The sequence below is a fragment of the Microcaecilia unicolor genome, chromosome 11 (genome assembly GCF_901765095.1).
Source record: "Microcaecilia unicolor chromosome 11, aMicUni1.1, whole genome shotgun sequence".
Lineage (NCBI taxonomy): Eukaryota > Metazoa > Chordata > Amphibia > Gymnophiona > Siphonopidae > Microcaecilia > Microcaecilia unicolor.
The window spans coordinates 1,142,743-1,169,648 of NC_044041.1; the positions used below are offsets into that span (position 1 = coordinate 1,142,743).

Here is a 26,906-nt window from a genome sequence, read left to right on the forward strand (position 1 = left end):
TAGTGGTCATTTCTCTCCCTATGCACCCAAGCATCCTTCTAGCTTTTGCCATCAATAAAGCCAAAGGCTGCTTGGGCGTGTAGGACATTGAAAGTGAACGATGATAGGGTGACCTTGTTTCCTTTATGTTTCCTTTTCAGCAGAGAAGCAAAACAAGCTTTTTATTAAAATCACAGCTGTCGGGTACATTGCTTGCAGAACGGCTCTCGTGTATCTTCATTCTACAAGCTTCTGTTGTTGAAAAAATGTCATCGGTTGCCTACACAGGTTAGAGTACGGTTCAAGCCTTGTACTCTAGCCTATAAAATCATGTACAGAAATGCCCCGCAATCAAATGCTACTCAGTTTTCCTTCAGTGAAGCAAGTTAAAACCCTTTAGTGTCCAATGTTCCCGTAATAAGCCATATGGGAACAGATTGATGGGAACATTGGACACTAAAGGGTTAATTAAACAACAGTGAGTGTTTGACTCTTCGAAACATTATCAGATAGTGTCGGTGTGGAACTCGTTACCAACACAGATTCGTGTTTTATTGAATTACTTCATTTTTCAAAAGGAAATTAAAGGGAAAATTAGATTCTTACCTTGGTAATTTTCTTTCCTTTAGTCACAGCAGATGAATCCATTAACTGATGGGTTATGTCCGCCTACCAGCAGGTGGAGATAGAGAACACTGAAAAACCATAGTGCTCTATGGACGGCTAGCTCCATCTGCCTTCAGTATTCGAAACTTCCAAAGCAGAGTGTATCCTCAAAGTAGAATAACATGAACTTTCCTCACAGCGAACGAATGCCCCAGAACAGGAGCAATAATCACACAAAGGAGGGACGATCTCAACCTCCTGTAACAGAACAGAAATCCTGAAGACTCTTTTCCAACTTCTCCCAATGAGGGAACATGTCTGGAGGAAACAACTGAACAAATAAATAGACAGGGAGGGATCATGGATTCAATATCTGCTGTGACTAAAGGAAAGAAAATTACCAAGGTAAGAACCTAATTTTCCCTTCCTTGTCATCAGCAGCAGATGAATCCATTAACTGATGGGATGTACAAAAGCACTCCCTAGTTACGGCGGGAATCTGTCACTCCCCGAGCAAGTACTTGCACTCCAAACTGCACGTCCCGCTTCGCTGCAACATCCAGCCTGTAATGCCGGACGAAGGAGAGCTTAGAAGCCTAAGTAGCTGCACTACAGATCTCCTGAAGAGAGAGTGCTCCTGTTTCGGCCCATGAAGAGGAAATCATTCTCGTGGAATGCGCTTTAAATGCGTCAGGTGGAGACCGCCCTGACAGCAGATACGCAGAAAAAATGACTTCCTTGAGCCAATGGGCTATAGTGGCCTTAGATGCCGGAGACCCTCTTTGAGGACCTGACAACAAGACAAAAAGGTGATCAGAGGTCCTGAAGTCATTAGAGATTTGTAGATACTGCAATAGAGCCCTGCGAACATCCAGAAGATGCAACTGCCCAAAAGCTTCCGGAAACTCCTCCCTAGTAAAGGAGGGCAGATAAATGGGCTGGTTTTGGTGAAATGCTGAAACCACCTTAGGCAGGAAGGAAGGCACAGTACGCACCGTAACTCCGGACTCTGAGAATTGCAGTAAAGGGTCTCGACAGGACAGAGCCTAGAGCTCAGTCACACGTCTCGCCAAGGTTATGGCCACCAAAAAGACTGTCTTTAGAGTCACGTCCTTCTCTGAAGCTCACCTCAGTGGCTCGAAGGGTGAACACTGGAGTGCCTTCAACACCAGCCCCAGGTTCCAAGCCAAACACAGCAGTCGCACTGGCGGGCGAAGCCGGAGCACCCCTCTTAGAAATCGGGCAACGTCCGGATAAACGGCCAGGGAAAGGCCAGAGACCTTCCCTCAAAAGCATGCCAATGCTGCCACTTGCACTCGCAGAGAATGTAGGCCAAGCCTTTTTGTAAACCATCCTGCAAAAACTCCAGTATCGGCGAGACTGTAGCCCTTGTGGGTGAGATCGCCTTTGAAACACACCACACCTCAAACTGGCGCCAGATCCGAACATAAGCAACGGAAGTGGACCGCTTGCGGGCCTGCAAGAGAGTGGAGATGACTTTGTTAGAATATCCTTTGTCCCTCAATTGCGCCCTCAAGAGCCATGCCGTTAAGACCAAAGCAGCAGGGATCCTCCATGGTCACCGGGCCCTGCATCAACAGGTTCGGTACCAGAGGTAAAGGAAGAGGGCCTCCACCAGCATCCGCCGGAGGTCCGCGCACCACGACCGCCTGGGGCAGTGAGGATCACCACTCCTTGAAGTAGCCGAATTCGCAGGAGAACTCACCCTATCAAGGGCCAAGGAGGGAACACATACAGGAGGCCCGGAGGCCAGGGTTGAGCCAAGGCATCCAACCCCGCCAAGCGAGGATCTCGCCATATGCTGAAAAAGCACGGGACTTTGGCATTTGCGCTTGACGCCATTAGATCCGCTACGGGCATTCCCCATTTGGTACAGATCTGAAGAAATACTTCATCTGCCAGTTCCCACCGCTGGGTCGATTTGATGCCTGCTTAGAAAATCGGCTTGCATGTTGCTCTGACTTGCTATGTGAGCTGCTGACAGGAGCTGCAGATGTAGCTCGGCCCAGTGGCAAATCTGAGCAGCCTCCGCGGCCAGTGCTCTGCACTGAGTGCCGCCCTGTCGATTTATGTAGGCCACAGCTGTCGTGTTGTCCGACAGAACTCTAGCAGCCAGCCCCTCCAGAGACTTGTGAAAGGCCAGAAGAGCCTGAAATATCGCTCTCAGTTCCAAGCGATTGATGGACCACCCCAACTCCGCGGGTGTCTACAGGCCCTGGGCATAGCTTCCCTTGCAATGTGCTCCCCAGCCGACCAGGCTGGCATCAGTTATCACCAGGCACCAAGAGGGAAGCGCCAGTGGCATTCCTCGCTGCAGCATGCTGTCGGAGAGCCACCACTCCATACTGAGCCGAGCCGCAGGTAGCCATGTGAGTCTGCGTTGATAATCCTGGGACATTGGAGACCATCGTTGAAGCAGGGCAATCTGCAGAGGTCTCAAGTGCGCTCTCGCCCATGGCACTACCTCCACAGTGGCCGTCATCGACCCCAGCAGCTGGACAAAGTCCCAAGCTTGCGGGCGAGGCATCCACAGAAGCAGACGGACCTGATTCTGAAGCTTGCACCGCCTTTGGTCGGGTAGAAAGACAAACCCCAAGGCTGTGTCGAACCGGACCCCCAAATATTCGAGAAATTGAGAGGGGGTCAGGTGACTTTTGGGTATATTGACGACCCAGCCCAGAGATTGCAGTACCAAGACCACTCTGGCTGTAACCAGACGACTTTCGTCTGCCGAATCCGCTCTGATGAGCCAGTTGTCGAGGTACGGGTGAACCCGGATACCCTGTCGCCTAAGAAAAGCAGCTACTACCACCATAACCTTAGAAAAGGTTCGGGGAGCTGTGGCGAGGCAAAAAGGCAAGGCCCGAAACTGGAAATGTTTTCCCAACACCGCAAACCGGAGAAACCGTTGATGCGGGGGCCAAATAGGAATGTGCAAGTAAGCTTCTTTTAGGTCCAGAGACGTGAGAAACTCTCCTGGCTGTACCGCCGCAATGATGGAGAACAGGGTTTCCATGCGAAAATATCGCACTCTTAGAGCCTCACTGACTGACCTTAAGTCGAGGATCGGTCGGAAAGACCCGCCTTTTCGATGCACCACAAAGTAAATGGAGTAGCGACCGCAGCTGCGTTCGGCGGGAGGCACAGGGATCACCGCTTCAAGGTGCAACAAAACTTGTAAGGTCTCCTCTACCGCCGCCCGTTTGACGGCAGTACCGCATCGGGACTCCACAAACACGTCTCTCACCAGGGCGCTGAATTCCAATCGGTAGCCTTCTCTGATCAGGTCCAGGACCCACTGATCGGAGGTAATCTTGGTCCATTCCTCGAGAAAGAGGGAAAGACGTCCTCCTACTGTAGGAATTGAGGAATGGACCGGCGCCCCGTCATTGAGGGGGCCGCCCCTGAACTCCAGGCCTAGAACTGGCCACTGCGGAACACTTGTCTGAGCGAAAGGAGTTCCTCTGCTGAAAACGGGCACATTGAGAAAACCCAGCAGAGCGCCCCGGGTGATACCTGTGAGCTTCACGGAAGCGAGGTCTGGAAGAGGAGGGCTGTCCCGTTCCGGGCCCTTATCTGGCGGTCCGCGGACAGGAGCGGGAGCCGGGGCGCCCGTGGGACCCGGGAGGGCGGGGATAGTTTGCCTAGGGGATTGGGCACTGCCGCCGGCTGCCCCGAGGCCGGCGATCCACGGAAGCAAACGCCGGCCTCGAAGAAGGAAAACCGCCGGCCAAGATGGCGGCGCCGGCGTCTTCGTTCTCCTCGCTGGAGCGGGGCCGGCGAGGTAGCTCCGCCTACTTGCGCCGGATTGGCGCACCCCCAGAGAGACTCCGCCCGTTGGGCGGGAGAACCAATCCAGGCCCCTAGGTTTGCCTGGGCGAAGGGGATTGGTTCCAGCTGGCACTAGCGAAGGAACGAGCGGGGGATTTAAACGGAGCCACGGAAGGAGTCCAGTGCTTCCGTTTCGTGTTTCAGAAGCCATCTCTAGTGAAGACTGTGTTTGTTCCTCGTGTCAGCTAGACGTCCTGCTAGCTATCTCCTGTGAAGACTGTGTTTGTTCCTCGTGTCAGCTAGCCGTCCTGCTAGCTATCTCCTGTGAAGACTGTGTTTGTTCCTCGTGTCAGCTAGCCGTCCTGCTAGCTATCTCCTGTGAAGACTGCGTTTGTTCCTCGTGTCAGCTAGACGTCCTGCTAGCTATCTCCTGTGAAGACTGTGTTTGTTCCTCGTGTCAGCTAGCCGTCCTGCTAGCTATCTCCTGTGAAGACTGTGTTTGGTTCCTAGTGCTCAGCTAGCCGCCCGGCTAAGCCACCTTCACCAAGGACTGTGTACTCACATCCAGGCAGGCCCGCCGTCACCCCGCGGTTCCAGCAGTCCTGCTGGCCGCCCGCAGCTGAGGGCTCAACCCTCGGTGAACGGCGGTCGCCGTGGGTGAAGATTCGGGGTGCTCGGCTGTTTCCTGGGGCCTTGTGGGGCTCGGGGGGACTTGAGAGCTCACCAACACCAGAGCGACATCAGAGCCGCGACAGAAAACGGAAGCCATGAGCTCGCCGACGCAACCTGATCTACGGGACCTGGCCAAGGTTCTCCAGCAGCAACAGGAACAGCTTAATGCCCTGTCTGGGGCGCTCCAGAACGTATGCTCTCAACTTTCCACGCTTCAGGTACAGAACCAGGCCGCTGCGGTCCAGGGGGCCGCCGCGGCTCCCCGTGTGGGAGGGTTCCGTGTGGGACCTCGGTTCCCTGAACCAGCACGATATGATGGGACCCCTGGAGGTTGTTGGGGGTTCCTTAACCAATGTAACCTGGCCTTCCGGATGCAACCGGAGGCATTTGCTTCGGACCAAAGTAAGGTGGGCTACATTATGGCTAATAACATCCAATAGGGAAAATTCTATTTGTAAACACAAAGTACTATTATTAAACCAAATATCACTGTACTCTCTGTTAATTTATTAATACTTTTAATTCAAACTGTATAAACCTTTTGATAAAAAATAGTTTTACACATATAAACACAAAACCCGTGTAACATGCAACACATATCCCCCACCAGTGCTTATAACGTTACTGGAGCTTCTTATTTAATTAAGCATATACATACATCCTCTGCTAAGATATTCTAAATATATCAATATAGCCTTGATGATTATTCGTAGTCCATAATCCATATCATACTTATATTGTCCACTCTATCTTTGAGGTATATAGATGCCAGGTGAAATATATATATACCAAGAGCTTTGTATGGGAAGACCCCTTTCAAAGTACTCTTTAATCTTTTGTCTTTTCAATCCATCCAGTATAGAAGCTTCTAGCACTGGATGGATTGAAAAGACAAAAGACAAAAGATTAAAGAGTACTTTGAAAGGGGTCTTCCCATACAAAGCTCTTGGTATATATATATTTCACCTGGCATCTATATACCTCAAAGATAGAGTGGACAATATAAGTATGATATGGATTATGGACTACGAATAATCATCAAGGCTATATTGATATATTTAGAATATCTTAGCAGAGGATGTATGTATATGCTTAATTAAATAAGAAGCTCCAGTAACGTTATAAGCACTGGTGGGGGATATGTGTTGCATGTTACACGGGTTTTGTGTTTATATGTGTAAAACTATTTTTTATCAAAAGGTTTATACAGTTTGAATTAAAAGTATTAATAAATTAACAGAGAGTACAGTGATATTTGGGCTACATTATGGGCCTTTGCGAAGGGAAGGCCCAAGACTGGGTGGCCCCCCTGAACGAACAACAGGACCCTATTTTGGATGATTATAGTGAATTTCAGCGCCGGTTCCGGATGGTGTTCGACCTTCCGGGGAGACCCTCCTCCGTGGCGTCGGAACTGCTCCGGATTCATCAGGGAGAAGGCACGGTGGCCGACTATGCCATCCGGTTTCGAACCTTAGCCACGGAGCTGCGTTGGAATCCGGAGTCCTTGATGGCCATTTTTATGGAAGGCTTACAAGAACGAATCAAGGACGAATTGGCGGGACGGGAGATCCCCGGACAATTGGATGCCCTCATCTCGCTCTGTATACGAGTAGACACCCGATTCCAGGAGCGAGCCCGAGCTCGGGCGGAGCGGCAGAAGTGGGCACGAGGGACCCCCCGGACGGGCAAAGGGCCGTCCCCTCGCCAGGGGAACCGGGACTCCACGGAGCCCGGGGAAGAGCCGATGGTGATGGGCCGTCAACGGTTGACCCCCTCCGAGAGACAGCAACGACAGTCGAACGGACTGTGCTTCTATTGTGGGAAGGCTGGACATTTCCTCCGGACTTGTTCCGTCCGGCCGGGAAATGCGCTCCCCAAGGCACCCTGAGGGGAGGGTTCTTGGGGCACTCCGCTCCCCTACCGGACTCCCTGATTATCCTACCAGTAACATTACGGTGGCAGGAGGCCACGATCCAGACCCGGGCCCTGGTGGACTCGGGGTCAGGGGGCAACTTTATTGGACTCGAACTGCTGCAGCAAATGGGCTGGCCCACGCTCCCGCGGAGGCCGGTGCTGCGAATAACCTCCATCCAAGGGACTACCCTTCCCCAGCCGGTCACGGAGATCACCCCCGTGTTGGAATTACAGGTGGGGGAGGATCATCAGGAGGAGGCCGAATTCTTAGTGTTATCCCGGACCATCCACCCAGTGGTCCTGGGATTGCCGTGGTTACGGTACCACAACCCGGTTATCGACTGGGCCAGGGGAAGAATTCAAGCTTGGGGCAATTCCTGTCAGGAGACCTGTTGTAAGGGCCGGGCTGGCAGCTGTCCGGCCTTAAATACGTTGCCCGATGAGGGACAGGTTGAACTGGGCTCGCTGCCTATGGATTATAGAGACTTTGCAGATGTGTTTAATCCCAAGGAAGCGGAGGTGCTACCGCCTCATAGGTCTTTTGACTGTGCCATTAATCTGAAGACGGATACGGTACCCCCACGGGGCCGACTGTACAAGCTGTCCCGAGGAGAGTCCAAGGTAATGCAAGAATACATCCGTGAGAACCTGCGAAAAGGGTTCATTCAGCCTTCTACGTCCCCAGCCGGGGCAGGGTTCTTTTTCGTTACCAAGAAGGATGGGTCCCTGAGACCTTGTATTGACTATCGGGGATTAAATGCCATCACCGTGAAGGATCGGTTTCCTCTACCGCTCATTCCCGAGCTCTTTGACAGGCTGCAAGGAGCTCAGATGTTCACTAAATTGGATTTGCGGGGGGCCTACAATTTAGTGCGCATCCGGTCAGGGGACGAATGGAAAACGGCCTTCAACACCCACGAGGGACATTTCGAATATCGGGTGATGCCGTTCGGCCTCTGCAATGCCCCTGCGGTGTTTCAACGTCTTATCAACCACGTGCTAACGGATTTGCTAAACTCCACGGTGATTGTATATCTGGATGACATCCTGGTTTATTCTAAGGATCCCATGGAGCATCCGGGCCATGTTCGCGCGGTGCTGCACCGCTTACGACAAGCCCATCTATTTGCTAAGCTCAGTAAATGCGCCTTCCATCAGCGGTCCTTACCCTTTTTAGGGTATATCCTGCTTCCAGGGGGGTTACAGATGGAGCCAGACAAACTCCGGGCCATTCGAGAGTGGCCGCAACCGATGGGACTGAAGGCCCTACAACGATTCCTGGGCTTCGCTAATTACTATCGCCAGTTTATTCCCCAGTACTCTCGATTGACAGCGCCGTTGACGGCGCTCACCCAAAAGAACGCGAGGGTCAGGGATTGGCCGCCAGAGGCGCAAGCGGCTTTTCGTCAGGTAAAAGAGGCCTTTGAGTCAGCGTCAATTCTGCTGGCCCCCGATCCTGAGAGACCGTTTATTGTAGAGGTGGACGCGTCCGCCCTAGGGACCGGGGCGGTCATTTCTCAAATCAACCCCGAAGGTCGGCGCCAGCCGTGCTCCTTCTTCTCACGTAAATTCTCCCCAGCCGAACGGAATTATACGGTAGGGGATAGAGAACTCCTGGCCCTGAAATTAGCACTGCAGGAGTGGAGACACTTGCTGGAGGGAGCGGAACACCGGTTTACGGTCATCACTGATCATAAGAATCTCCTATACCTCCAAGAGGCTCAGCGGCTGAATCCCCGACAGGCTCGGTGGTCATTATTCTTTGCCAGGTTTCATTTTCAATTAGTGTTCCGGGCGGCGTCCCAGAATACCCCGGCAGACTCACTCTCCCGGGCATTTGAGGTCCCGGAAGAGACCAAGGAGACTCATCCGATGTTAGATCCCGCTTGTCTCAGTGCGGCTACAGGGGACGTCGCACCGATCCAGAAGTTCGTGGCGGCTGCCGATCGGAAAAAGGTCCTGCAATGGGGACACTCGTCTAGATGGGCCGGGCACTTCGGGTATCAAAAGACTCTCCGATTTATCACGAGACATTATCAATGGCCACAGATGAGACGAGATATTCTCCAGTTTGTTACCTCGTGCCCGGTGTGTGCCCGGACCAAGCCAGTAGGAGGACCCCCCGTGGGAGACCTGCAACCACTGCCTGTACCGACCAATCCCTGGTCGGAGGTATCCATGGATTTCATCACTGACCTACCCCGTTCCCAGGGTCATACCGTAATCTGGGTTGTGGTAGACCGGTTCTCAAAGATGGCTCACTTTGTTCCATTCTCGAGCCTTCCTTCGGCAGCCTCTCTAGCCCAGGCCTTCATTCACCACATTTTTCGACTACATGGGCTGCCCAGTCGGATCATCAGTGACCGAGGACCCCAATTTACCTCACGATTCTGGAGAGCCTTGTGTACGGCCTTGGGAGCAGAGACCCATTTTTCATCCGCCTACCATCCTCAAACCAACGGCATGGTTGAGAGAATTAACCAGACACTGAAAGGATTCTTGCGAGCTTTTGTGAACCAACGACAAGATAACTGGGTTTCTCTCCTTCCCTGGGCCGAGTTCGCTTATAACCAAAGTGACCACTCATCCTCAGGGCAGTCCCCGTTTTTCCTGGTATACGGACGACATCCTCGGCTTCCAGGGCCGTTCCCTTCTACCGCAGTAACACCGGCGGGGGACCAAGTTGTGGCAGACCTACAGAAGGTCTGGGAGATGGCTAGGGAACAATTACAGAAGACCGTGACCAGGAATAAGATCTTTGCCGACCGCCATCGGCGGCCCGCCCCAGTGCTCCAACCAGGACAGAAGGTATGGCTGAGCACGAAGCATCTGAGATTCCGAGTGCCTTCCCGAAGACTGGGACCTCGATATGCGGGACCATTTGTGATTCAAGAACGAATTGGACCAGTAACGTATCGGTTGCGGTTACCCGGTACCCTACGAGTGCACAACGCCTTCCATGTCTCGCTATTGAAGAGGTTCCGGGGGTCCGGGTGGCACCCGCACCCATCCCAAGAGGAAGATCTCCAGGTGGTCCCGGATCCGGAGTATGAGGTAGGAGAGATTCTTGATTCAAAATGGCGGCGGGGAAGACTGTACTATTTGCTATCATGGAAATCTTTTGGTCCTGAAGACAACTCCTGGGAACCCGTAGCTAATGTACATGCTCCAGAATTGGTTAAAGCCTTAAACGCCCGGTATCCGGCCAAGCCCGGGCCCCGGGAAAAGGGGTCATCCGGGGAGGATACTGTCCCGTTCCGGGCCCTTACCTGGCGGTCCGCGGACAGGAGCGGGAGCCGGGGCGCCCGTGGGACCCGGGAGGGCGGGGATAGTTTGCCTAGGGGATCGGGCACTGCCGCCGGCTGCCCCGAGGCCGGCGATCCACGGAAGCAAACGCCGGCCTCGAAGAAGGAAAACCGCCGGCCAAGATGGCGGCGCCGGCGTCTTCGTTCTCCTCGCTGGAGCGGGGCCGGCGAGGTAGCTCCGCCTACTTGCGCCGGATTGGCGCACCCCCAGAGAGACTCCGCCCGTTGGGCGGGAGAACCAATCCAGGCCCCTAGGTTTGCCTGGGCGAAGGGGATTGGTTCCAGCTGGCACTAGCGAAGGAACGAGCGGGGGATTTAAACGGAGCCACGGAAGGAGTCCAGTGCTTCCGTTTCGTGTTTCAGAAGCCATCTCTAGTGAAGACTGTGTTTGTTCCTCGTGTCAGCTAGACGTCCTGCTAGCTATCTCCTGTGAAGACTGTGTTTGTTCCTCGTGTCAGCTAGCCGTCCTGCTGGCTATCTCCTGTGAAGACTGTGTTTGTTCCTCGTGTCAGCTAGCCGTCCTGCTAGCTATCTCCTGTGAAGACTGTGTTTGTTCCTCGTGTCAGCTAGCCGTCCTGCTAGCTATCTCCTGTGAAGACTGTGTTTGTTCCTCGTGTCAGCTAGCCGTCCTGCTAGCTATCTCCTGTGAAGACTGTGTTTGGTTCCTAGTGCTCAGCTAGCCGCCCGGCTAAGCCACCTTCACCAAGGACTGTGTACTCACATCCAGGCAGGCCCGCCGTCACCCCGCGGTTCCAGCAGTCCTGCTGGCCGCCCGCAGCTGAGGGCTCAACCCTCGGTGAACGGCGGTCGCCGCGGGTGAAGATTCGGGGTGCTCGGCTGTTTCCTGGGGCCTTGTGGGGCTCGGGGGGACTTGAGAGCTCACCAACACCAGAGTGACATCAGAGCCGCGACAAGGGCCACACAGAACCCTTGGAAGAAGGCCTCGGCCTATCCTTGAGTAAGCGCTGGGGTTTAGGGTCCCCCAGGTCTTTCACAATCTTCTCCAGCTCCTCTCCAAATAATAGGTGGCCCCTAAAGGGAAGCTTCACCAGCCTGTGCTTAGAGGCCATGTCAGCCGCCCAATGCCGAAGCCATAGAAGGCTGCGGGCCGCAACCACCACACACATCTGTTTAGCCGAAGCTCTAACCAGATCATAGAGGGCGTCAGCCAAAAATGACAGGGCCGACTCTATCCGCGGTGCAACCTCAGCGAGGGACTCCGCACCATCCGTGGGCTGTTCCACTGCCTGTTGTAACCAAGAAAGGCAGGCCCGGGCAGCATAGGAACTGTATATAGACGCCCTTAAGGCGAGGCCTGAGATTTCAAATGACCGTTTCAACGCGGATTCAAGCCGCCGGTCCTGTATGTCTTTCAGGGTAACCCCTCCCTCTACAGGGAGGGTGGTCCTCTTAGTCACCGCCGTGACCAAGGCATCCACTTTAGGCATCCCCAAAGGGGCCAAGTGCTCCTCACTTAGAGGGTAAAGCTGACCCATAGCCCTGGCCACTTTCAAAGGCCCTTCGGGTTCAGACCATTGAGCTGAAATATGCTCTTGGATGGAGTCATGCACAGGAAAGGCTCGAGCAGACTTCTCAGTACTCGCCATCCTCGGATTACCAAAGGAGGCCTCGCCCTTGGCAGGATCATCAATTGAGAGGGCCTGCAAGGCGTCCAAAATGAGCGCTGGCAGCTCATCGTGGTGGAAAATCCTCACCGCATTGGGATCATCCAGATCCAGTGGCAAACCGGCACTTTCCTCTGGCTCCTCAGAGCACAAGGCCCTGCCAGAACCCTCAGAATCTACATCGCCCGACCACGGGGAGGAAAAGGGAAGTGCGCCACTCTCCGACGGGGAATTTACCCGTCTGTGTTTTGCATCCTTCCAACGCTCGGGGGAATCAGCCAGCCCCGGGCCATCAGCACCCGGGGGGCAACCAGGTAGCAGCGCAGAATCAGACATGTGCGGCAGAGCTCTTTTCAGCATGAAAGCTTTATGCATTAAAAGCACAAACTCCGGGGAGAAACACTCACCCTGACCCTCCGTCTCCGAATCAGGAGAAACGGGAACAGGTGCTCCTCTGGTAGCCTCTAACCGAGGCGTCCCCCTGCACTCAGACTCCTCTTCAACAGCGAGGGTCGAGGCGTGCGGCGCTTCCAAAATGGCGCCCACTGCCAGCTTCATTGAGTGGGAAGAATCATCGCTCGCCTACTACTACTACTACTACTATTTAGCATTTCTATAGCGCTACAAGGCATACGCAGCGCTGCACAAACATAGAAGAAAGACAGTCCCTGCTCAAAGAGCTTACAATAATAGACAAAAAATAAATAAAGTAAGCAAATCAAATCAATTAATGTGAACGGGAAGGAAGAGAGGAGGGTAGGTGGAGGCGAGTGGTTACAAGTGGTTACGAGTCAAAAGCAATGTTAAAGAGGTGGGCTTTCAGTCTAGATTTAAAGGTGGCCAAGGATGGGGCAAGACGTAGGGGCTCAGGAAGTTTATTCCAGGTGTAGGGTGCAGCGAGACAGAAGGCGCGAAGTCTGGAGTTGGCAGTAGTGGAGAAGGGAACAGATAAGAAGGATTTATCCATGGAGCGGAGTGCACGGGAAGGGGTGTAGGGAAGGACGAGTGTGGAGAGATACTGGGGAGCAGCAGAGTGAATACATTTATAGGTTAGTAGAAGAAGTTTGAACAGAATGCGAAAACGGATAGGGAGCCAGTGAAGGGTCTTGAGGAGAGGGGTAGTATGAGTAAAGCGACCCTGGCGGAAGATGAGACGGGCAGCAGAGTTTTGAACCGACTGGAGAGGGGAGAGGTGACTAAGTGGGAGGCCAGCAAGAAGCAGATTGCAGTAGTCTAAACGAGAGGTGACAGCTCTAGCGTCTAAAGAGCACGTCTTACAGAGCCCCGCTGCTGATCTACGTTTACCACAACGAGAGCAGCGTTTAACCGCTTCAGCAGCCAACGTCCGACCAGACGGAATTATATAAGTAAGATGGCGGCTTCGCGCCAAAACTTACCCCAATTGGAACAGCATCCACGGGACCTCCCCGGAGGAGCTGGGCACCACTCTCACCTCAAAAGACCGAGTCAAACGAGCTCCGGTCAAGCTGCACGTGGAAAATAGCCTCAGAATAGCCACGCAGAACCAATGCGTTTTTTGGTTTTTTTTTAACGCTGTGAGGAAAGTTGGAGGCAGGCAGCAACAGAGGTACTCCAGTAGGTAGGGGGACGGGTAAGGCAGGGAAAGGGTGAACCTATATGCTTTCAAAGTGGGCACCACCAGCCACAACACCCCTGCTTCAACTGGCAAAAGCACAGGAGCCACCCCAGGCAGACTTTTTCCAGGAGCTGATCAAGCTACGTCCACACCTGCTGGGAGATAGAGCAATACTGAAGGCAGATGGAGCTAGCCGTTCATAGAGTACTATGGTTTTTTCAGTGTTCTCTATCTCCACCTGCTGGTAGGCGGACATAACCCATCAGTTAATAGATTCATCTGCTGCTGATGACAAGGAAACTTCCTTTTTCATCACATACCTTTCATAATGTATCCTATATAATAATTTGGACCTCTGCACTTCTGTCTGGCTGCCTGAGTTTGTAACACAGTTTCTATTGGTCCGCCCTGGGGATGACATCACAGGGCGGACCAATGGGAAGTGAAAGGGAAGGGAACCCAGCAGCAGCCACTGGAGGTGAGTAACCAAACGCCCCGCCAAGTTCCATGATCCCCAACCTCCCTCCCTTCCTCCTTCCACTCCCGTCGTCCGAGTTCCACGGGCCGCGACGGCCCCACTGCCGTTTGAGTTCCATGCCCCCTCTCCTCCCATTTCCGCGCCCCCCTCCTCCCATTTCCGCCACCCAGCGCCTCCCTCCCACTCTCTCTGTGGCCTCCGAGTGCAAGGAGGATGTGTGCGGGTGCCCCAGTCCTTCGTACGTGGCAGCTGCTGTTTAAAAAGTTTTACCTCCTGCTCGGCCTGCAACACTGACATCCAGCAAGTACGGACGCCGCTTCAGACAGACTGAGGTTCGCTGTTCCTCTGGTTCCGCCCTCATTTCCTGTTTGCAGAAGGGCAGGACCACAGGAACAGCGAACCACAGCCTGTCTGAAGCGGCGTCCGTACTTGCTGGATGTCAGTGTTGCAGGCCGAGCAGGAGGTAAAACTTTTTAAACAGCAGCTGCCACGTACGAAGGACTGGGCACCCGCACACGTCCTCCTTGCACTCGGAGGCCACAGAGAGAGTGGGAGAGAGGTGCTGGGCGGTGGAAATCGGAGGGGGGTCCTGAGACGAGAAAGAGAGAGAGAGGGGGGAGGGGGTCCTCAGACGAGAGAGGGTGGGGAGTCCTGGGGGAGGGGGAGGAGGAGGGGAACCTGGAACCCTGCTAGCGCCCGTTTCCTTTCTGTTGGAAACGGGCCTCTTTTACTAGTTTATAATATTACAATTATTGTATTTCTGTAACTTTTGTACTTTTTGTAAATTCCTGGATTATTTATTTGGTTATTTTGTTATTGTAATCCACATTCTGAACTGGGGTCATCTTGCTGCCCTCTTACAGAAGGGGTTGTTCGCTTTCCAGCTCTCTGCTGGCTTCCAGGGTGCAGCATAGGGAGAGAAGTTTAAACAGCCACTTACCTGGGTAGATAGGCTGAAAATCCATGGATGGAGGCGTGTGAAGGAATGAACAGCCCTTGCGAGCAGGCTTTGGCAAGCTAATACTATGTGCAGTTTTGCATTTTAAAAAATCTGCACATTTATGATCTATTTTACCTGTAAAAGAAAAAAAAGCAGCTGTGAGAATGCTGAGACCATGCTGAAACAATGTTTTATTCAAGTTTTTAAAAAGCCCGAAGAAAGGTAGAATTAAGGAATGTTAAATGGATGCTCTCTCCATTTGCTTTCTCATCCCTGCTTCATCTGGACCCCCTGTTCTCAGTTCCTGTGGGCCCTAGAACCTAACGACAATGAGGCAGAGCGTTCCAAATTCATTAGTATCCTGCTGAATGGTGTGAAAAAGGAACATTTCAAAAATCCCATGCCCATCTCTCAGCTCCTGCCTGTTCTTCATCACAAGAACTACCTGGATATTGCTAAGCTGAACTGCAAGGATGAACAAGGTAAGGAGACTGAGGGGCTTTCGTACATATGGATATTAGCTAACACATGTTCTGAGTATGTTAGTATGCATTCAAATGCCGACAAGTTTAAAAAAAATTGAGTTTTCACGGTGGATGGACAATAACTACGTAAGACGTTGAATGTTATCTACACCTCAAGAGGTATAACATGGCCTACTAAGTCTGATAAAGTAACTCAGACTCATCCATTCCCCACTAACCCCTGACAAACTGAAATCAGGTGCTAAACATCCATTTTTTGCTTGGCTTATTGGGAATACCAGGATTTGAAACGATGGGCCAAATATATTGGAAATAGAGAAGGTGGGCAAGAATCAGAGAGTCACAAGGAATTTGGAGCCCCTGATACACGGAAGTGTCTTCTAAGGCAGCATTTGCCAACCACAACGTTTTTTTTAAAGTCTGTGCAAAACAAGCTGGTGGGAATCCCAAGCCCCTCCAGCTAAATACCTCCCCCTGCCCTGCTGTTCTCCACCTCAGCAGTCTGTGGCACCTCCCTGAGCATGCATAGGTGTCAGTGTTGGCGCTTGGGGAGCTGCTGCAGACTGCGGAGGCGGATTAAAGCAATTTTTGGCACCATCAGGGAGAGATCTTCAGCTGGAGGGACTTGGGATCCCTGCCAACTCAGGTATTTAAAGTTGAATAGGGAAGTGGTGAGGGGGGAGGCGGGGGCGGGGAGGCAGGGTGGAGGGTAATTAAACTTTCAAAATGTTTGATAGCAAAGAAGATGTTATGTATGTTTACTGCATAGTTAAGAATGTATATTGAATTTGCTGTCAATAAAAATCATTGAAACATAAAGTTGAATAGGGAGGAGAAGAATAGCGGGGGGGGGGGGGGGGGGGGGGAGTGTCCGATCCACAAAGTGTTTCTCAGCCACGAGTGCAAAAAGATTGAGAAACGCTGTTCTAAGGGAATGACTAAGACACTGTAGGCAGCGGTGTAGCCTCATGGAGCACCAGTTACAACACCATAAAGTAGAAGTACAACTTTAGGGAAGGGGCAGTGGGTGTTGGGTTCTATGTGGGAATTTGTGAGTGCATCAACCTTAAGTAGACAGGTCATTGCTGAGCAAACAAACAGAGCAGGCCACATCGGTCTCCCAGTCCTCTGCTGCTCCTGGTCAATGAACTGCAAAATGGAAAATGGATCCAAATTAACAAAACAAGAAACAACACTGTGGAGGGAGTCTATACCATTCCCCCTTAACAGCAGTCCCTCACAATCACAGAGCCACCTTAAAAGTCAGGCTACAGAGCAGGGAGGGGATGACTTGGCAGGAGCAGAGAGGGTGTGGCCAAGGCAGCATAAAACCCCTGAAAACAGCTCAGTCAGGGAGGCCCAGAGAAGAGAAGCCCTTCACCGTGGACATGTAAACTGCAGAAGCTCAACTCAGATGGGTCTCACATTTTGAATGCTGGTGCCTTTAGGCATGGCCTGGCATTGAATATTGCCACTGAATTAACTTACATCAGCCAATATTGAATATTGGGGCCTAATTTCTGCCCATGACGGTCGTTTAAAAAAAAGACTGCTAGTTGAATATTGACCAAATAGGTTTTAAATAATTTTGTACTTATTTATTACTGTATTATGCTCGAGTCCCTCCAATGGAGACTTGGTGGTATTAGCATTACGACTGGCATCAGTTGGTCTGTTAAAGTTTGGAAGTTTACATTGACCCTTACCTTGGCAGCTTCTGTTTTTACAGTGAGACTGGCACCGGATGGTTCTGTTAAGGCAGTATATATAAGAACATTAGCCATACTGGGTCAGACCAATGGTCCATCTAGCCCAGTATCCTGCTTCCAGCTGTGGCCAGTCCAAGTCACAAGTACCTGGCAGAAACCCAAAGAGTATTTCATGCTACCAATTGCAGGGCAAGCAGTGGCTTCCCCATGTCCACCTCAATAACAGACTATGGACTTTTCCTCCAGGAATTTCTCCAAACCTTTTTTAAACCCAGATACGCTAACCGCTTTTTCTACATCCTCCGGCAAAGAGTTCCAGAACTTAACTATTCGTTGAGTGAAAAAATATTTCCTCCTATTTGTTTTGAAAGTATTTGCATGTAATTTCATTGAGGGCCCGTTTCACAAAGGTACACTAGCGTTATTAAGTGTGCGCTAAACGCTAGGGACACCCATATATTCCTATCGCCATCTCTAGCATTTACCACATGCTAAAAACGGTAGCACACCTTTGTAAAAGATCCTTGAGTGTCCCCTGTTTGAAAGAGTACAAAATCGATTCACTTCTACTCTAACCTAATCTAATCTAATTTAGTCTGCTTTACTAACAAGGCTCAAGGCAGATGTCATAGCTGAGAGAAAGTGAGCAGCTGCCACTGAATTAACATACATCAGCCGAACCAAAACTAGCTATCAGCCGACAGGTCCATTAAAAATGAGCGAAACAGTTATTACCTTTCTAAAACTGTAATAACTAGTAACCTCTCTAAACTCCCTGGGTAACTTATTCCAGAACTCAGGACCCCGGCCGATAATACACCACTCAGGATACACCTGTGGGTTGTTTTGTTTTTAAAAGGTTTCCCCAGATGATTTTTTTTAGCCCTTTGAACTTTATGGATCGTTTATGGTATGTGGCAGGTGCATTAATAGGCTGGTAATATACGAGCCTTTTAATATGCAGCCTGATGAGTTAATTATGGGCAGGGTGTATTGGTGGAAGAAGCTGCTGAAATATCTCTTAATTTGTGGTTTCCTTTTAAAGAATGTGTAATGGACTTAGGGAGCTAATTATATAGGCAGTCATAGCAATCCTTAAGTGTATCTTTAAGGTAATATTTGGAGAATAACACATAAAGGTTATTGGGTGTGTGTGTGTGGGTGTGGGTGGGTGTGTGTGTGGGGTGTGTGTGTGTGGGGTGTGGGTGGGTGTGTGGGGTGTGTGTGTGGGGGTGTGGGTGGGTGTGTGGGGTGTGTGTGTGTGGGTGTGGGTGGGTGTGTGTGTGGGGTGTGTGTGTGTGGGGTGTGGGTGGGTGTGTGGGTGTGTGTGTGGGGGGTGTGGGTGGGTGTGTGGGGTGTGTGTGGGTGTGGGTGTGTGTGTGTGTGGGGTGTGTGTGTGTGGGGTGTGGGTGGGTGTGTGGGGTGTGTGTGTGTGGGTGTGGGTGGGTGTGTGGGGTGTGTGTGTGTGGGTGGGTGTGTGTGTGTGTGGGGTGTGGGTGGGTGTGTGGGGTGTGTGTGTGTGGGGTGTGGGTGGGTGTGTGGGGTGTGTGTGTGTGGGTGTGGGTGGGTGTGTGGGGTGTGTGGGGTGTGGGTGGGTGTGTGGGGTGTGTGTGTGTGTGTGGGTGGGTGTGTGTGTGGGGTGTGTGTGTGTTGGAGGGGTGGCTTTTAATAACATTTAGAATAGTAGCTTTTTAATTTCACACTTTAATATTTCTTTTGTCTTGTTTGTTGTTTTCATATGTTTTGACTGTATCTTTATTGCTATTTTTATTTCTAACTTTTGATACATTTTTGATTTGTAAGTCCTACTACCCCTTTTATTTTAGGTGGTGTCCTGTGTCCTAGATGAATAACTATATGTGCTCATGATGGGGCACAGATGTGCCGAAACATATGTTGGGCTTATGATAGTGTTCTGACTGCGCATCTAGTACCCCTCCCCCCCTTAATGAACATCTATTCATGCTGCTGGTGTATTGGTAGCTGCGTTCTTGTCTGTAGAAGTTTGGGGCCAGGTCAGCTGTTGCAGGATTCAAAGCTGTGAATCTCAGGGTTACCTTCTGCTCCTCATATCCTTTTCTGTTTGTTCTTTCTCTACCCCCCCCCCCCCCCCCCACACACACACCTCATCTTCCTCTCCTGAAGAAACACCCAGTTTGGACTGGGTCCCTGGCAGCCGTGGGTCCAAGGTGAATGTTCTTGAAGACGATGAGATCTTCGTTTGGCTGAGTGTGAAGGTTGGCACTGGTTCCAGCATGGAGTACAGCAAACTGCTCTACGTCCGTTCTGGATCATCACTGCTGGACGTGCTGAGAACGGCACAGAAGGACAAGAGCCAAGACTTCACGTAAGGCAAAACCTTGTTATTTCAGAAGCAGATCTTCCGTGCGTCATATCTTGTTCCAAGAATAACTTTCACCATTCATCCCAGACCTCACTGGGGCTCAGTCCCCTGCCTCAAAGGCTTCAGCAAACTGAAACCTCAGTCCATCTGCTTTGTCGTTTTTCAGCTTATGGTTGTGCAGTTTACTGGGTACATAAGTGGATGTGGCTGGTGTGTGTGTAAAGTTGCCAATTACACAAGTATCGTGGTGCAGCAAACACACGTAAAAGTGCACCTGCATGCATTACAGCAGATCTGCGCACGAGCAATTTATCACTAATGCAACACTGTAAGACCAAAAAATTCACTCAAGCTCAAATAAATTAGATAAGAAATCAAATTAAACAAATTATTGTAATAACCCAAGCGTTAGGACTCTTAAGACACCACAACATTCAAGCAGTCCTAAAATGTGAAGAAAAAACCACCCAGCCAACCACAGTTATAAGGTGTGGGCTCGGCTCAGCATCGCAGGGGAAAAAACTCCAACATACAGGATGCACAAAATGACTTTTCATATGTCAAAAAGAGTCATAAATGCAGGGTTAAGAGGAAAGACATTTATCAAACACTGCCCTGGTTTAAGCAAATAGTGATATGATACTCATCACTCAATCTTCACTTCCATCGATCACAAGCCAACCAGTGTGTCAGTAGATTTCAGAAACCCAACAAGGATTTCCCGTTTCACCGTAGCTGCATCAGAGGTAACGTAGGGAATATTAATCCTCTGTCATTGCCATTTGACTTGCCATTCCTTATGCTGATTCTTATTATTTTCAGGTGTATCCTTATTCCATTTTCTGAAGGATTTTCTTTTAGCTCTAATAGCTTCCTTCACCTCATTTTTTAACCATGACAGCTGTCGTTTGGTCTTTCTTCCTCCTTTTTCAATACATGGAATATAACTAGCCTGGACTTCCAGGATAGTATTTTTGAACGGGATCCATGCCTGAAGCAAATCTTTGACCTTCACAGCTGCTCCTCTATGGTTCTTTTCACCGTTCTTCTCATTTTATCATAGTCTCCTTTTTGAACATGAAATGCTAATGTATTGGATTTCCTGTGTACTTACTCCAAAGCTGATAACAAATCTGATCATATTATGATCACTGTTATCAAGCGGCCCCAGCACCATTACCTTCTGCACCAGATCATGCACTCCACTAAGGACTAGGTCTAGAATTTTTCCTTCTCTTGCTGGCTCCTTTACCAGCTGCTCTGTTGTTATATTTACCCTTTATGATCTTCTCCGTGTCTCCACTAAGTCCATGGGCCTGAGTGTAGCAGCTCTGGTCTCTTTGGTTGCATGGCTGGTCAGCGGATGCCGCCCCTAAATCTAAGCTCATCAAGTTTCCCTTCAGGGGTTCGGTTCTGTTTGGCGAGGATTTTGACAAGCTCATTAAGAGTTTGGGGGACTAAGGTCCCTCATCTACCAGAGAATAAACCTTGTGTGGTGTCACGGGCTTCAGCAGAGAGATGGGCATCCAATCATGGGAGGTCCAGAGGAGCTGGAAATGGGGTCCGATTATGAGAGCTCCAGAGAACTAGAGATGGGCATCTGATCATGGCAGGTCCAGAAGAGCTGGAAACGGGGTCTGATTATGAGATGTCCAGAGGAGCTGGGGATGGGGGTTTGATCATGAGAGGTCTAGACGAACTAGAGATGGCATCATGTCATGGGAGGTCCAGAGGAGCTGGGGATGGGGGTCTGATCATGAGAGGTTCAGAGGAACTGGAGATGGGGGTCTGATTATTAGAGCTCCAGAGAACTAGAGGTGGGCATCTGATCATGGCAGGTCCAGAAGAGCTGGAAACGGGGTCTGATCGTGAGAGGTCCAGAGGAACTAGAGATGGGCATCTGATCATGGGAGGTCAAGAGGAGCTGGAGATGGCGGTCTTCAGCTGTAGTCCAGGATCAATGAGTTTAGAGAGAAAAGGGTATGGAGATAATAGGAATTAGGGAAGAAAATAAAAGGGAGTGTGGTGAGTGAATGGGGCAGTTGGGAGCCACACTCGAGGCTCTTCTTACAGTAGGGAGAGGGGTCTTTTTGTTAGCCAGCACTACACACACACCACAGATATTCACTATGTAGATGTCATGTGAGATCTGAGAGAGTGAGAAGTTACCAGCCAATGCCATTATTTTCTCTTTTCCTCTTGCTAGGTTTGAAACAAAGGTTACTTTGTCTGGGAAAATGCTGACTGCTGTGAAGGGCATTGAAGCCTCGGGAACAGAGAGAACATATTGGCAGCTTATTAAGGCACCAGACACTCCTCTGTTGGAAGGTGAGTTGCACCACTTGGCATGGAATGACCCTAAAACCTGTCGTTTGTTCCTCTATATCATCACCAAAATTTGCCCTTTCCTTTCTGAGCACACTACCAGAACCCTCATCCACACTCCTATCACCTCTCGCTTAGACTATTGCAGCTTGCTTCTCACAGGTCATCCACTTAGCCATCTCTCTCCTCTTCAATCTGTTCAAAATTCTGCTGCACGACTAATATTCCGCCAGTGTCGTTATGCTCATATTAGCCCTCTCCTCAAGTCACTTCACTGGCTTCCTATCCGTTTCCGCATACAGTTCAAACTCCTCTTATTGACCTATAAGTGCATTCACTCTGCAGCTCCTCAGTATCTCTCCACTCTCATCTCTCCCTACATTCCTCCACGGGAACTCCGTTCACTGGGTAAATCTCTCTTATCTGCACCCTCCTCCTCCACTGCTAACTCCAGACTCCGATCCTTTTATCTTGCTGCACCATATGCCTGGAATAGACTTCCTGAGCCGGTACGTCAAGCTCCAGCTCTGGCCGTCTTCAAATCTAAGCTAAAAGCCCACCTTTTTGATGCTGCTTTTAACTCCTAATCCTTATTCACTTGTTCAGAACCCTTATTTTATCATCCTCACTTTAATATTCCCTTATCTTTTGTTTGTCCTGTTTGTCCTAATTAGATTTTAAGCTCTGTCGAGCAGGGAGTGTCTCTTCATGTTCAAGTGTACAGCGCTGCGTACATCTAGTAGCGCTATAGAAATGATAAGTAGAAGTAGAAGATCAGACGCTGCACGTCACCCGAGCAGGCTTTTGCTAGGTTTGCCCACTTTAATTTCTGCACTTGTATTTCTAGAACAATATAGGTTTCCATCAATGCCAAATATTAAAACCAGAACCGGTAAAAACTCAAATAAAGGACACTGTGGGGCTCATTTTCAAAGCACTTAGACTTACAAAGTTCCATAGTAACCTATGGAACTTTGTAAGTCTAAGTGCTTTGAAAATACGCCTCAATGGCATCGATTATTGCCCTCTGTTATTCTTGTTATTACCAAAGCCCCAGTTTTTGGTACACTTCATTCATTCCATATTAAAATAATCACAAAGGTAGAAAAAATCAGAATAGAATTCTTACAACTGAGGTTATGAATTTTTGCTTTACGCCCTCACTGAAACATCTCTCCACTTTTCTCGTAGGCTCACTTCCTCTCCCTAAATCCAGGGCCCCTTAGTACTTTGTTTATTTTCAAAATAGTTCTGTGCCTGGGGGCAAAATAACTCTCCAAAAATGTAAACAAACGGGACCAGATTTAGCATAAGGAAAATCCAGTTTATCCACTCTTACCCAAGCCAAGATAATGTTCAACCATCTTTCTGACCTCATTTGCAACTCTTTTTAACTAGTCCCTTATTTTCTTACTCCTGTTACTCTATCTTATCTATCTATATGTTCCATACGCTGTCTATTAAAATGTTCTATTACGTATTGTATAGACATTGTAAGTAAGATACTATGCCATACTTTTTATATTGTTATTTGAATATTTTTACTGCTGTAATTGTCTATCGCTTATGTTTGACTTATTCTTGCCGTACACCACCTTGAGTGAATTGCTTCAAAAAGGTGGTAAATAAATCCTAATAAATTAATAAAATAAAAATAAAGACATATCGCTCCATTGCCCCACGTAAGCCGCATTGATCCTGTCATGAATGGGAAAGCGCAGGGTACAAATGTAACAAAAAAAAAGGGCTAGATCGGAGTCCCAGTGCAATTCTGCAGCATAAAAACATTGATACAGATTCATCTCTCGGGGACAAGTTCTCCAAACGGGTTACTTTTGTGCATACGATGACAGGGATGAATCTCCTTCCTAAACCAGCGCATGATCTCAGTCTCATATTTCCTACTAATGATCATTGTAGCACTTTCAAGCTTCCCTCTGGGGTAGAGAGATGTGGTAGCCGTGTTAGTCCACTTTTAAAGGTAATCAATAGAAATAAAACATGGAAAAGAAAATAAGATGATACCTAGCTTCCCTCTGGAGTTCATAAGACGTAACGTCTATAGGCAACTTAACCATGTGTCCGTGGAAAAAAACTTTAGATAAAGCCTGTAGCACGTAAAAGAATGGGAAATATTTCTGTATCTTTCTGCCACCTTTTCTTGGCCTCAGGCTGCATTTCTCGATACTTGATGATCTTTTCTCTCTCCACGCAAAGTAATGGCTTGGGACCGACACCTCTATAATTAATGCCGTACTGGCGTGTTTCTCTTTTATCTGGTTTCTGGCATCCAGCTTTTTATCAGTCAGGATGGGGATGTCCCAGAGATCATAACCTCTCATTTTCCGCAATTCTCCTCATCCCAATGATGTTGCAACGTTCATAGAGTTTCCAATGAATGAGACGCACCACCTTACTTTTCCTTCTGTACAAAACGTTTGGGCCATCAGCACTTCGCAGCTATGAGATGACAAAGTGTTTCCAGCTCTTTCTTACACAATCTATCAATAGAAATCAAACAAAATAAAACATGGAAAAGAAAATAAGATGATACCTTTTTTATTGGACATAACTTAATGATTAAGTTATGTCCAATAAAAAAGGTATCATCTTATTTTCTTTTCCATGTTTTATTTTGTTTGATTTCTTTTGATAACCTTTAAGAGTGGACTAACACGGCTACCACACCTCTTTACGCAATCTACAAATGTCCACTGTATGAGGTTTTTTTCTATGTTCATTGTGAACCGTCTCGTCCATAATCCTCTGTTCCAACCACGACTATCAATCCCATATCCTTAGATTTCAGTTCTCCTCATCTTACCTATTCATGTGTCCGGGCTTGATCCAAATACGGTTCCTGAACTCATTCTTTAGTTTTCACAGTATTTTTACATTTGACACTTGTGGATGTGTGTGTTCTCGGGTCTCTATAGGGTTTTACAAGGGGTTTCTGAATTCTTTAAGCTCAGTGGATTTGTGTGTTTTTGGGTCTGGGGGGGTGCTATAAGGGGTTTCTGAACTCTTTAAGCTCAGTGGATCTGAGAACCTTTTTGGTCTCTGCAAGATGCTATAAGGGGTTTCTAAGCTCAGTGGATCTGTGTGTTTTCGGGACTCTGGGGGGGGGGGGGTTCTATAAGGGGTTTCTGAATCATGTGAGCTCAGTACATCTGTCTGTTCTTGCTCTCTCCCCACAGGTATTGAAGACTACATACCTAAAAAGAATGAGCACATTATTCTAAGACTGGCTAAGTGGTAGAAAATGGTCTACCTGAATTCTTCAAAAGCACCAGCGGAGCTGGGGTGTGATTTATAAACAAACTGCTTTTCATGTGTCTTAGGAAAGGAAAGGCAATTATAGCTGCAATCAAACTCTGGATATTTCCTTTCAAGGTGGTAGATTTGGCTCTGATGTTTGATGCAGATGCCCATACAAAGCCACATTTCTGCTAATACCCTGCTGTCTCCCATCACTAATTTCAAATGATTGCATTACGTATGTTTATTAAAATTGTTAATATACAGCCACTTCCACTGGAAAGATCACAAAGGCTCACAATAAAACAAAAACATAGCTTTGAAACAGAAAGAACTCCATGATTGGACAGGTCAGAATCATTCATACAAGATCATACGAATTATGATTTGGGGAATGGCCGTCCTCGTAGGCTTTCAGCTCAGTTGTGACTTTTTTTAGCCCCACACTTGACCATTTATCTCGGACAGAATGTGAAGTTGAGGGACGTGAGCCTTCAGTCATGGCAGCTGGACTTTTCTGTTCTCCATTCCATGACTCTGATATCCGGCTATGAACTGAAGCCCCCTTTGGAACTTGCTTGAAGTCTGCCCACTGGAGCCTGATTTCATGGGAAATGAAACGAGCTGTGTCGTCTCCAGCATTTACTTCTTCCTGGGGGTTGTGGTGGCCTGCTTCAGGAGCAGAACTCTGGTCAAAAATTGTATATGGACCTCCTGTATCACTGTATAGGAGCCTCGTATGTGCTTACTGAAATGAGATGTTGTAATGTTATGTCAGTGTGGTAAAGTAATGAAGTACCAAGTGGCCAGGGTCTTAAAACGATACACATGAAGACCAATTTTGCATAGGTCGTCTAGACCAAAATGTGCAATGTGTGCAAGGTGTTGTACCATGGGTAAAGCCTTTTGTAATATGCAAAACTACACGTTCAGAAAAAGAGCAATGGCATCATTTGAGGCTCTGCAGGAGTGAATACCTGCACTTAAACGTGTTGTGATAAATTTTGCAACCCAGATACACATGGTGAGTTTAACAAACCAGACTTTCAAGGGGAGCCAAGCTGCAAAGCTCAAATTTTGGGATTGGGATGTTTGAGGTGCTTTTAAACACCAGCAAGGTAACCTCAATTGTCTCGTCAGTCGTTTCCCCAAAACCCAGGTCTGATCTGTGTGACCCCTGGGAAAATTCTTTAAAGTAAAGCCGCTGTTTACAGAGGTGAATTTACACGTGCCAATGCCATGTTAACCCTTCACAAATGCTCTCCAAAATGTCATTTCATTGTACATCTCCTTAAATGAGAAATTCATCTGATGAGACAGAACTTCTCCTCTCACCAGCAAGTCCAGTTTCTGCAGCTGACCTGCTCTCTGCTCAGCCTTGTGAATATGAGTTGTTTTAAATTTTAAATGAAACAATCCTGATTTAGGGCCTCTTTTACCAAACCATGCTAGCGAATCCTGGTGTGGCGAATGGGCTGCTTTGCATTTGCCGCATGGGAATCGCTAGCACGGTTTAGTAAATTGAGGCCCTTAATGTGTCCTTAGAGTGTAAAAAGAAGACCGTTCTTTTCTCAGGATGTAACCGCTCTGTAGACATTAATAACCATGTTGATTAAATTACAGTGTTTTTCCAGATTTCAAGATGAGGTTTGATGTTATTTTTCTTGTCCAACCTATGCGAAGGGAATCCTCATAATGAATGCAGGTGATCTTTTTCCTGTTCTTTGGTCTCTATCAGCCCATTACATAAGTACATAAGTACATAAGTAGTGCCATACTGGGAAAGACCAAAGGTCCATCTAGCCCAGCATCCTGTCACCGACAGTGGCCAATCCAGGTCAAGGGCACCTGGCACGCTCCCCAAACGTAAAAAC

General features: G+C 49.0%; 1 protein-coding gene across 1 annotated transcript in view; it reads left to right on the plus strand.

Moving 5' to 3' along the window:
* Positions 1 to 26,665, plus strand: part of TCN2 (transcobalamin 2) — a 43,858-nt gene extending 17,193 nt beyond the window's left edge. Inside the window, exons 7-10 of the mRNA XM_030217680.1 lie at positions 15,213 to 15,393; positions 19,251 to 19,452; positions 21,656 to 21,777; positions 24,972 to 26,665. Coding sequence (XP_030073540.1) covers positions 15,213 to 15,393; positions 19,251 to 19,452; positions 21,656 to 21,777; positions 24,972 to 25,033 — 567 coding nt within the window. The 3' untranslated portion in view covers positions 25,034 to 26,665. The remainder of the gene's footprint in view (positions 1 to 15,212; positions 15,394 to 19,250; positions 19,453 to 21,655; positions 21,778 to 24,971) is intronic.
* The last annotated feature ends 241 nt before the right edge of the window (positions 26,666 to 26,906 follow it).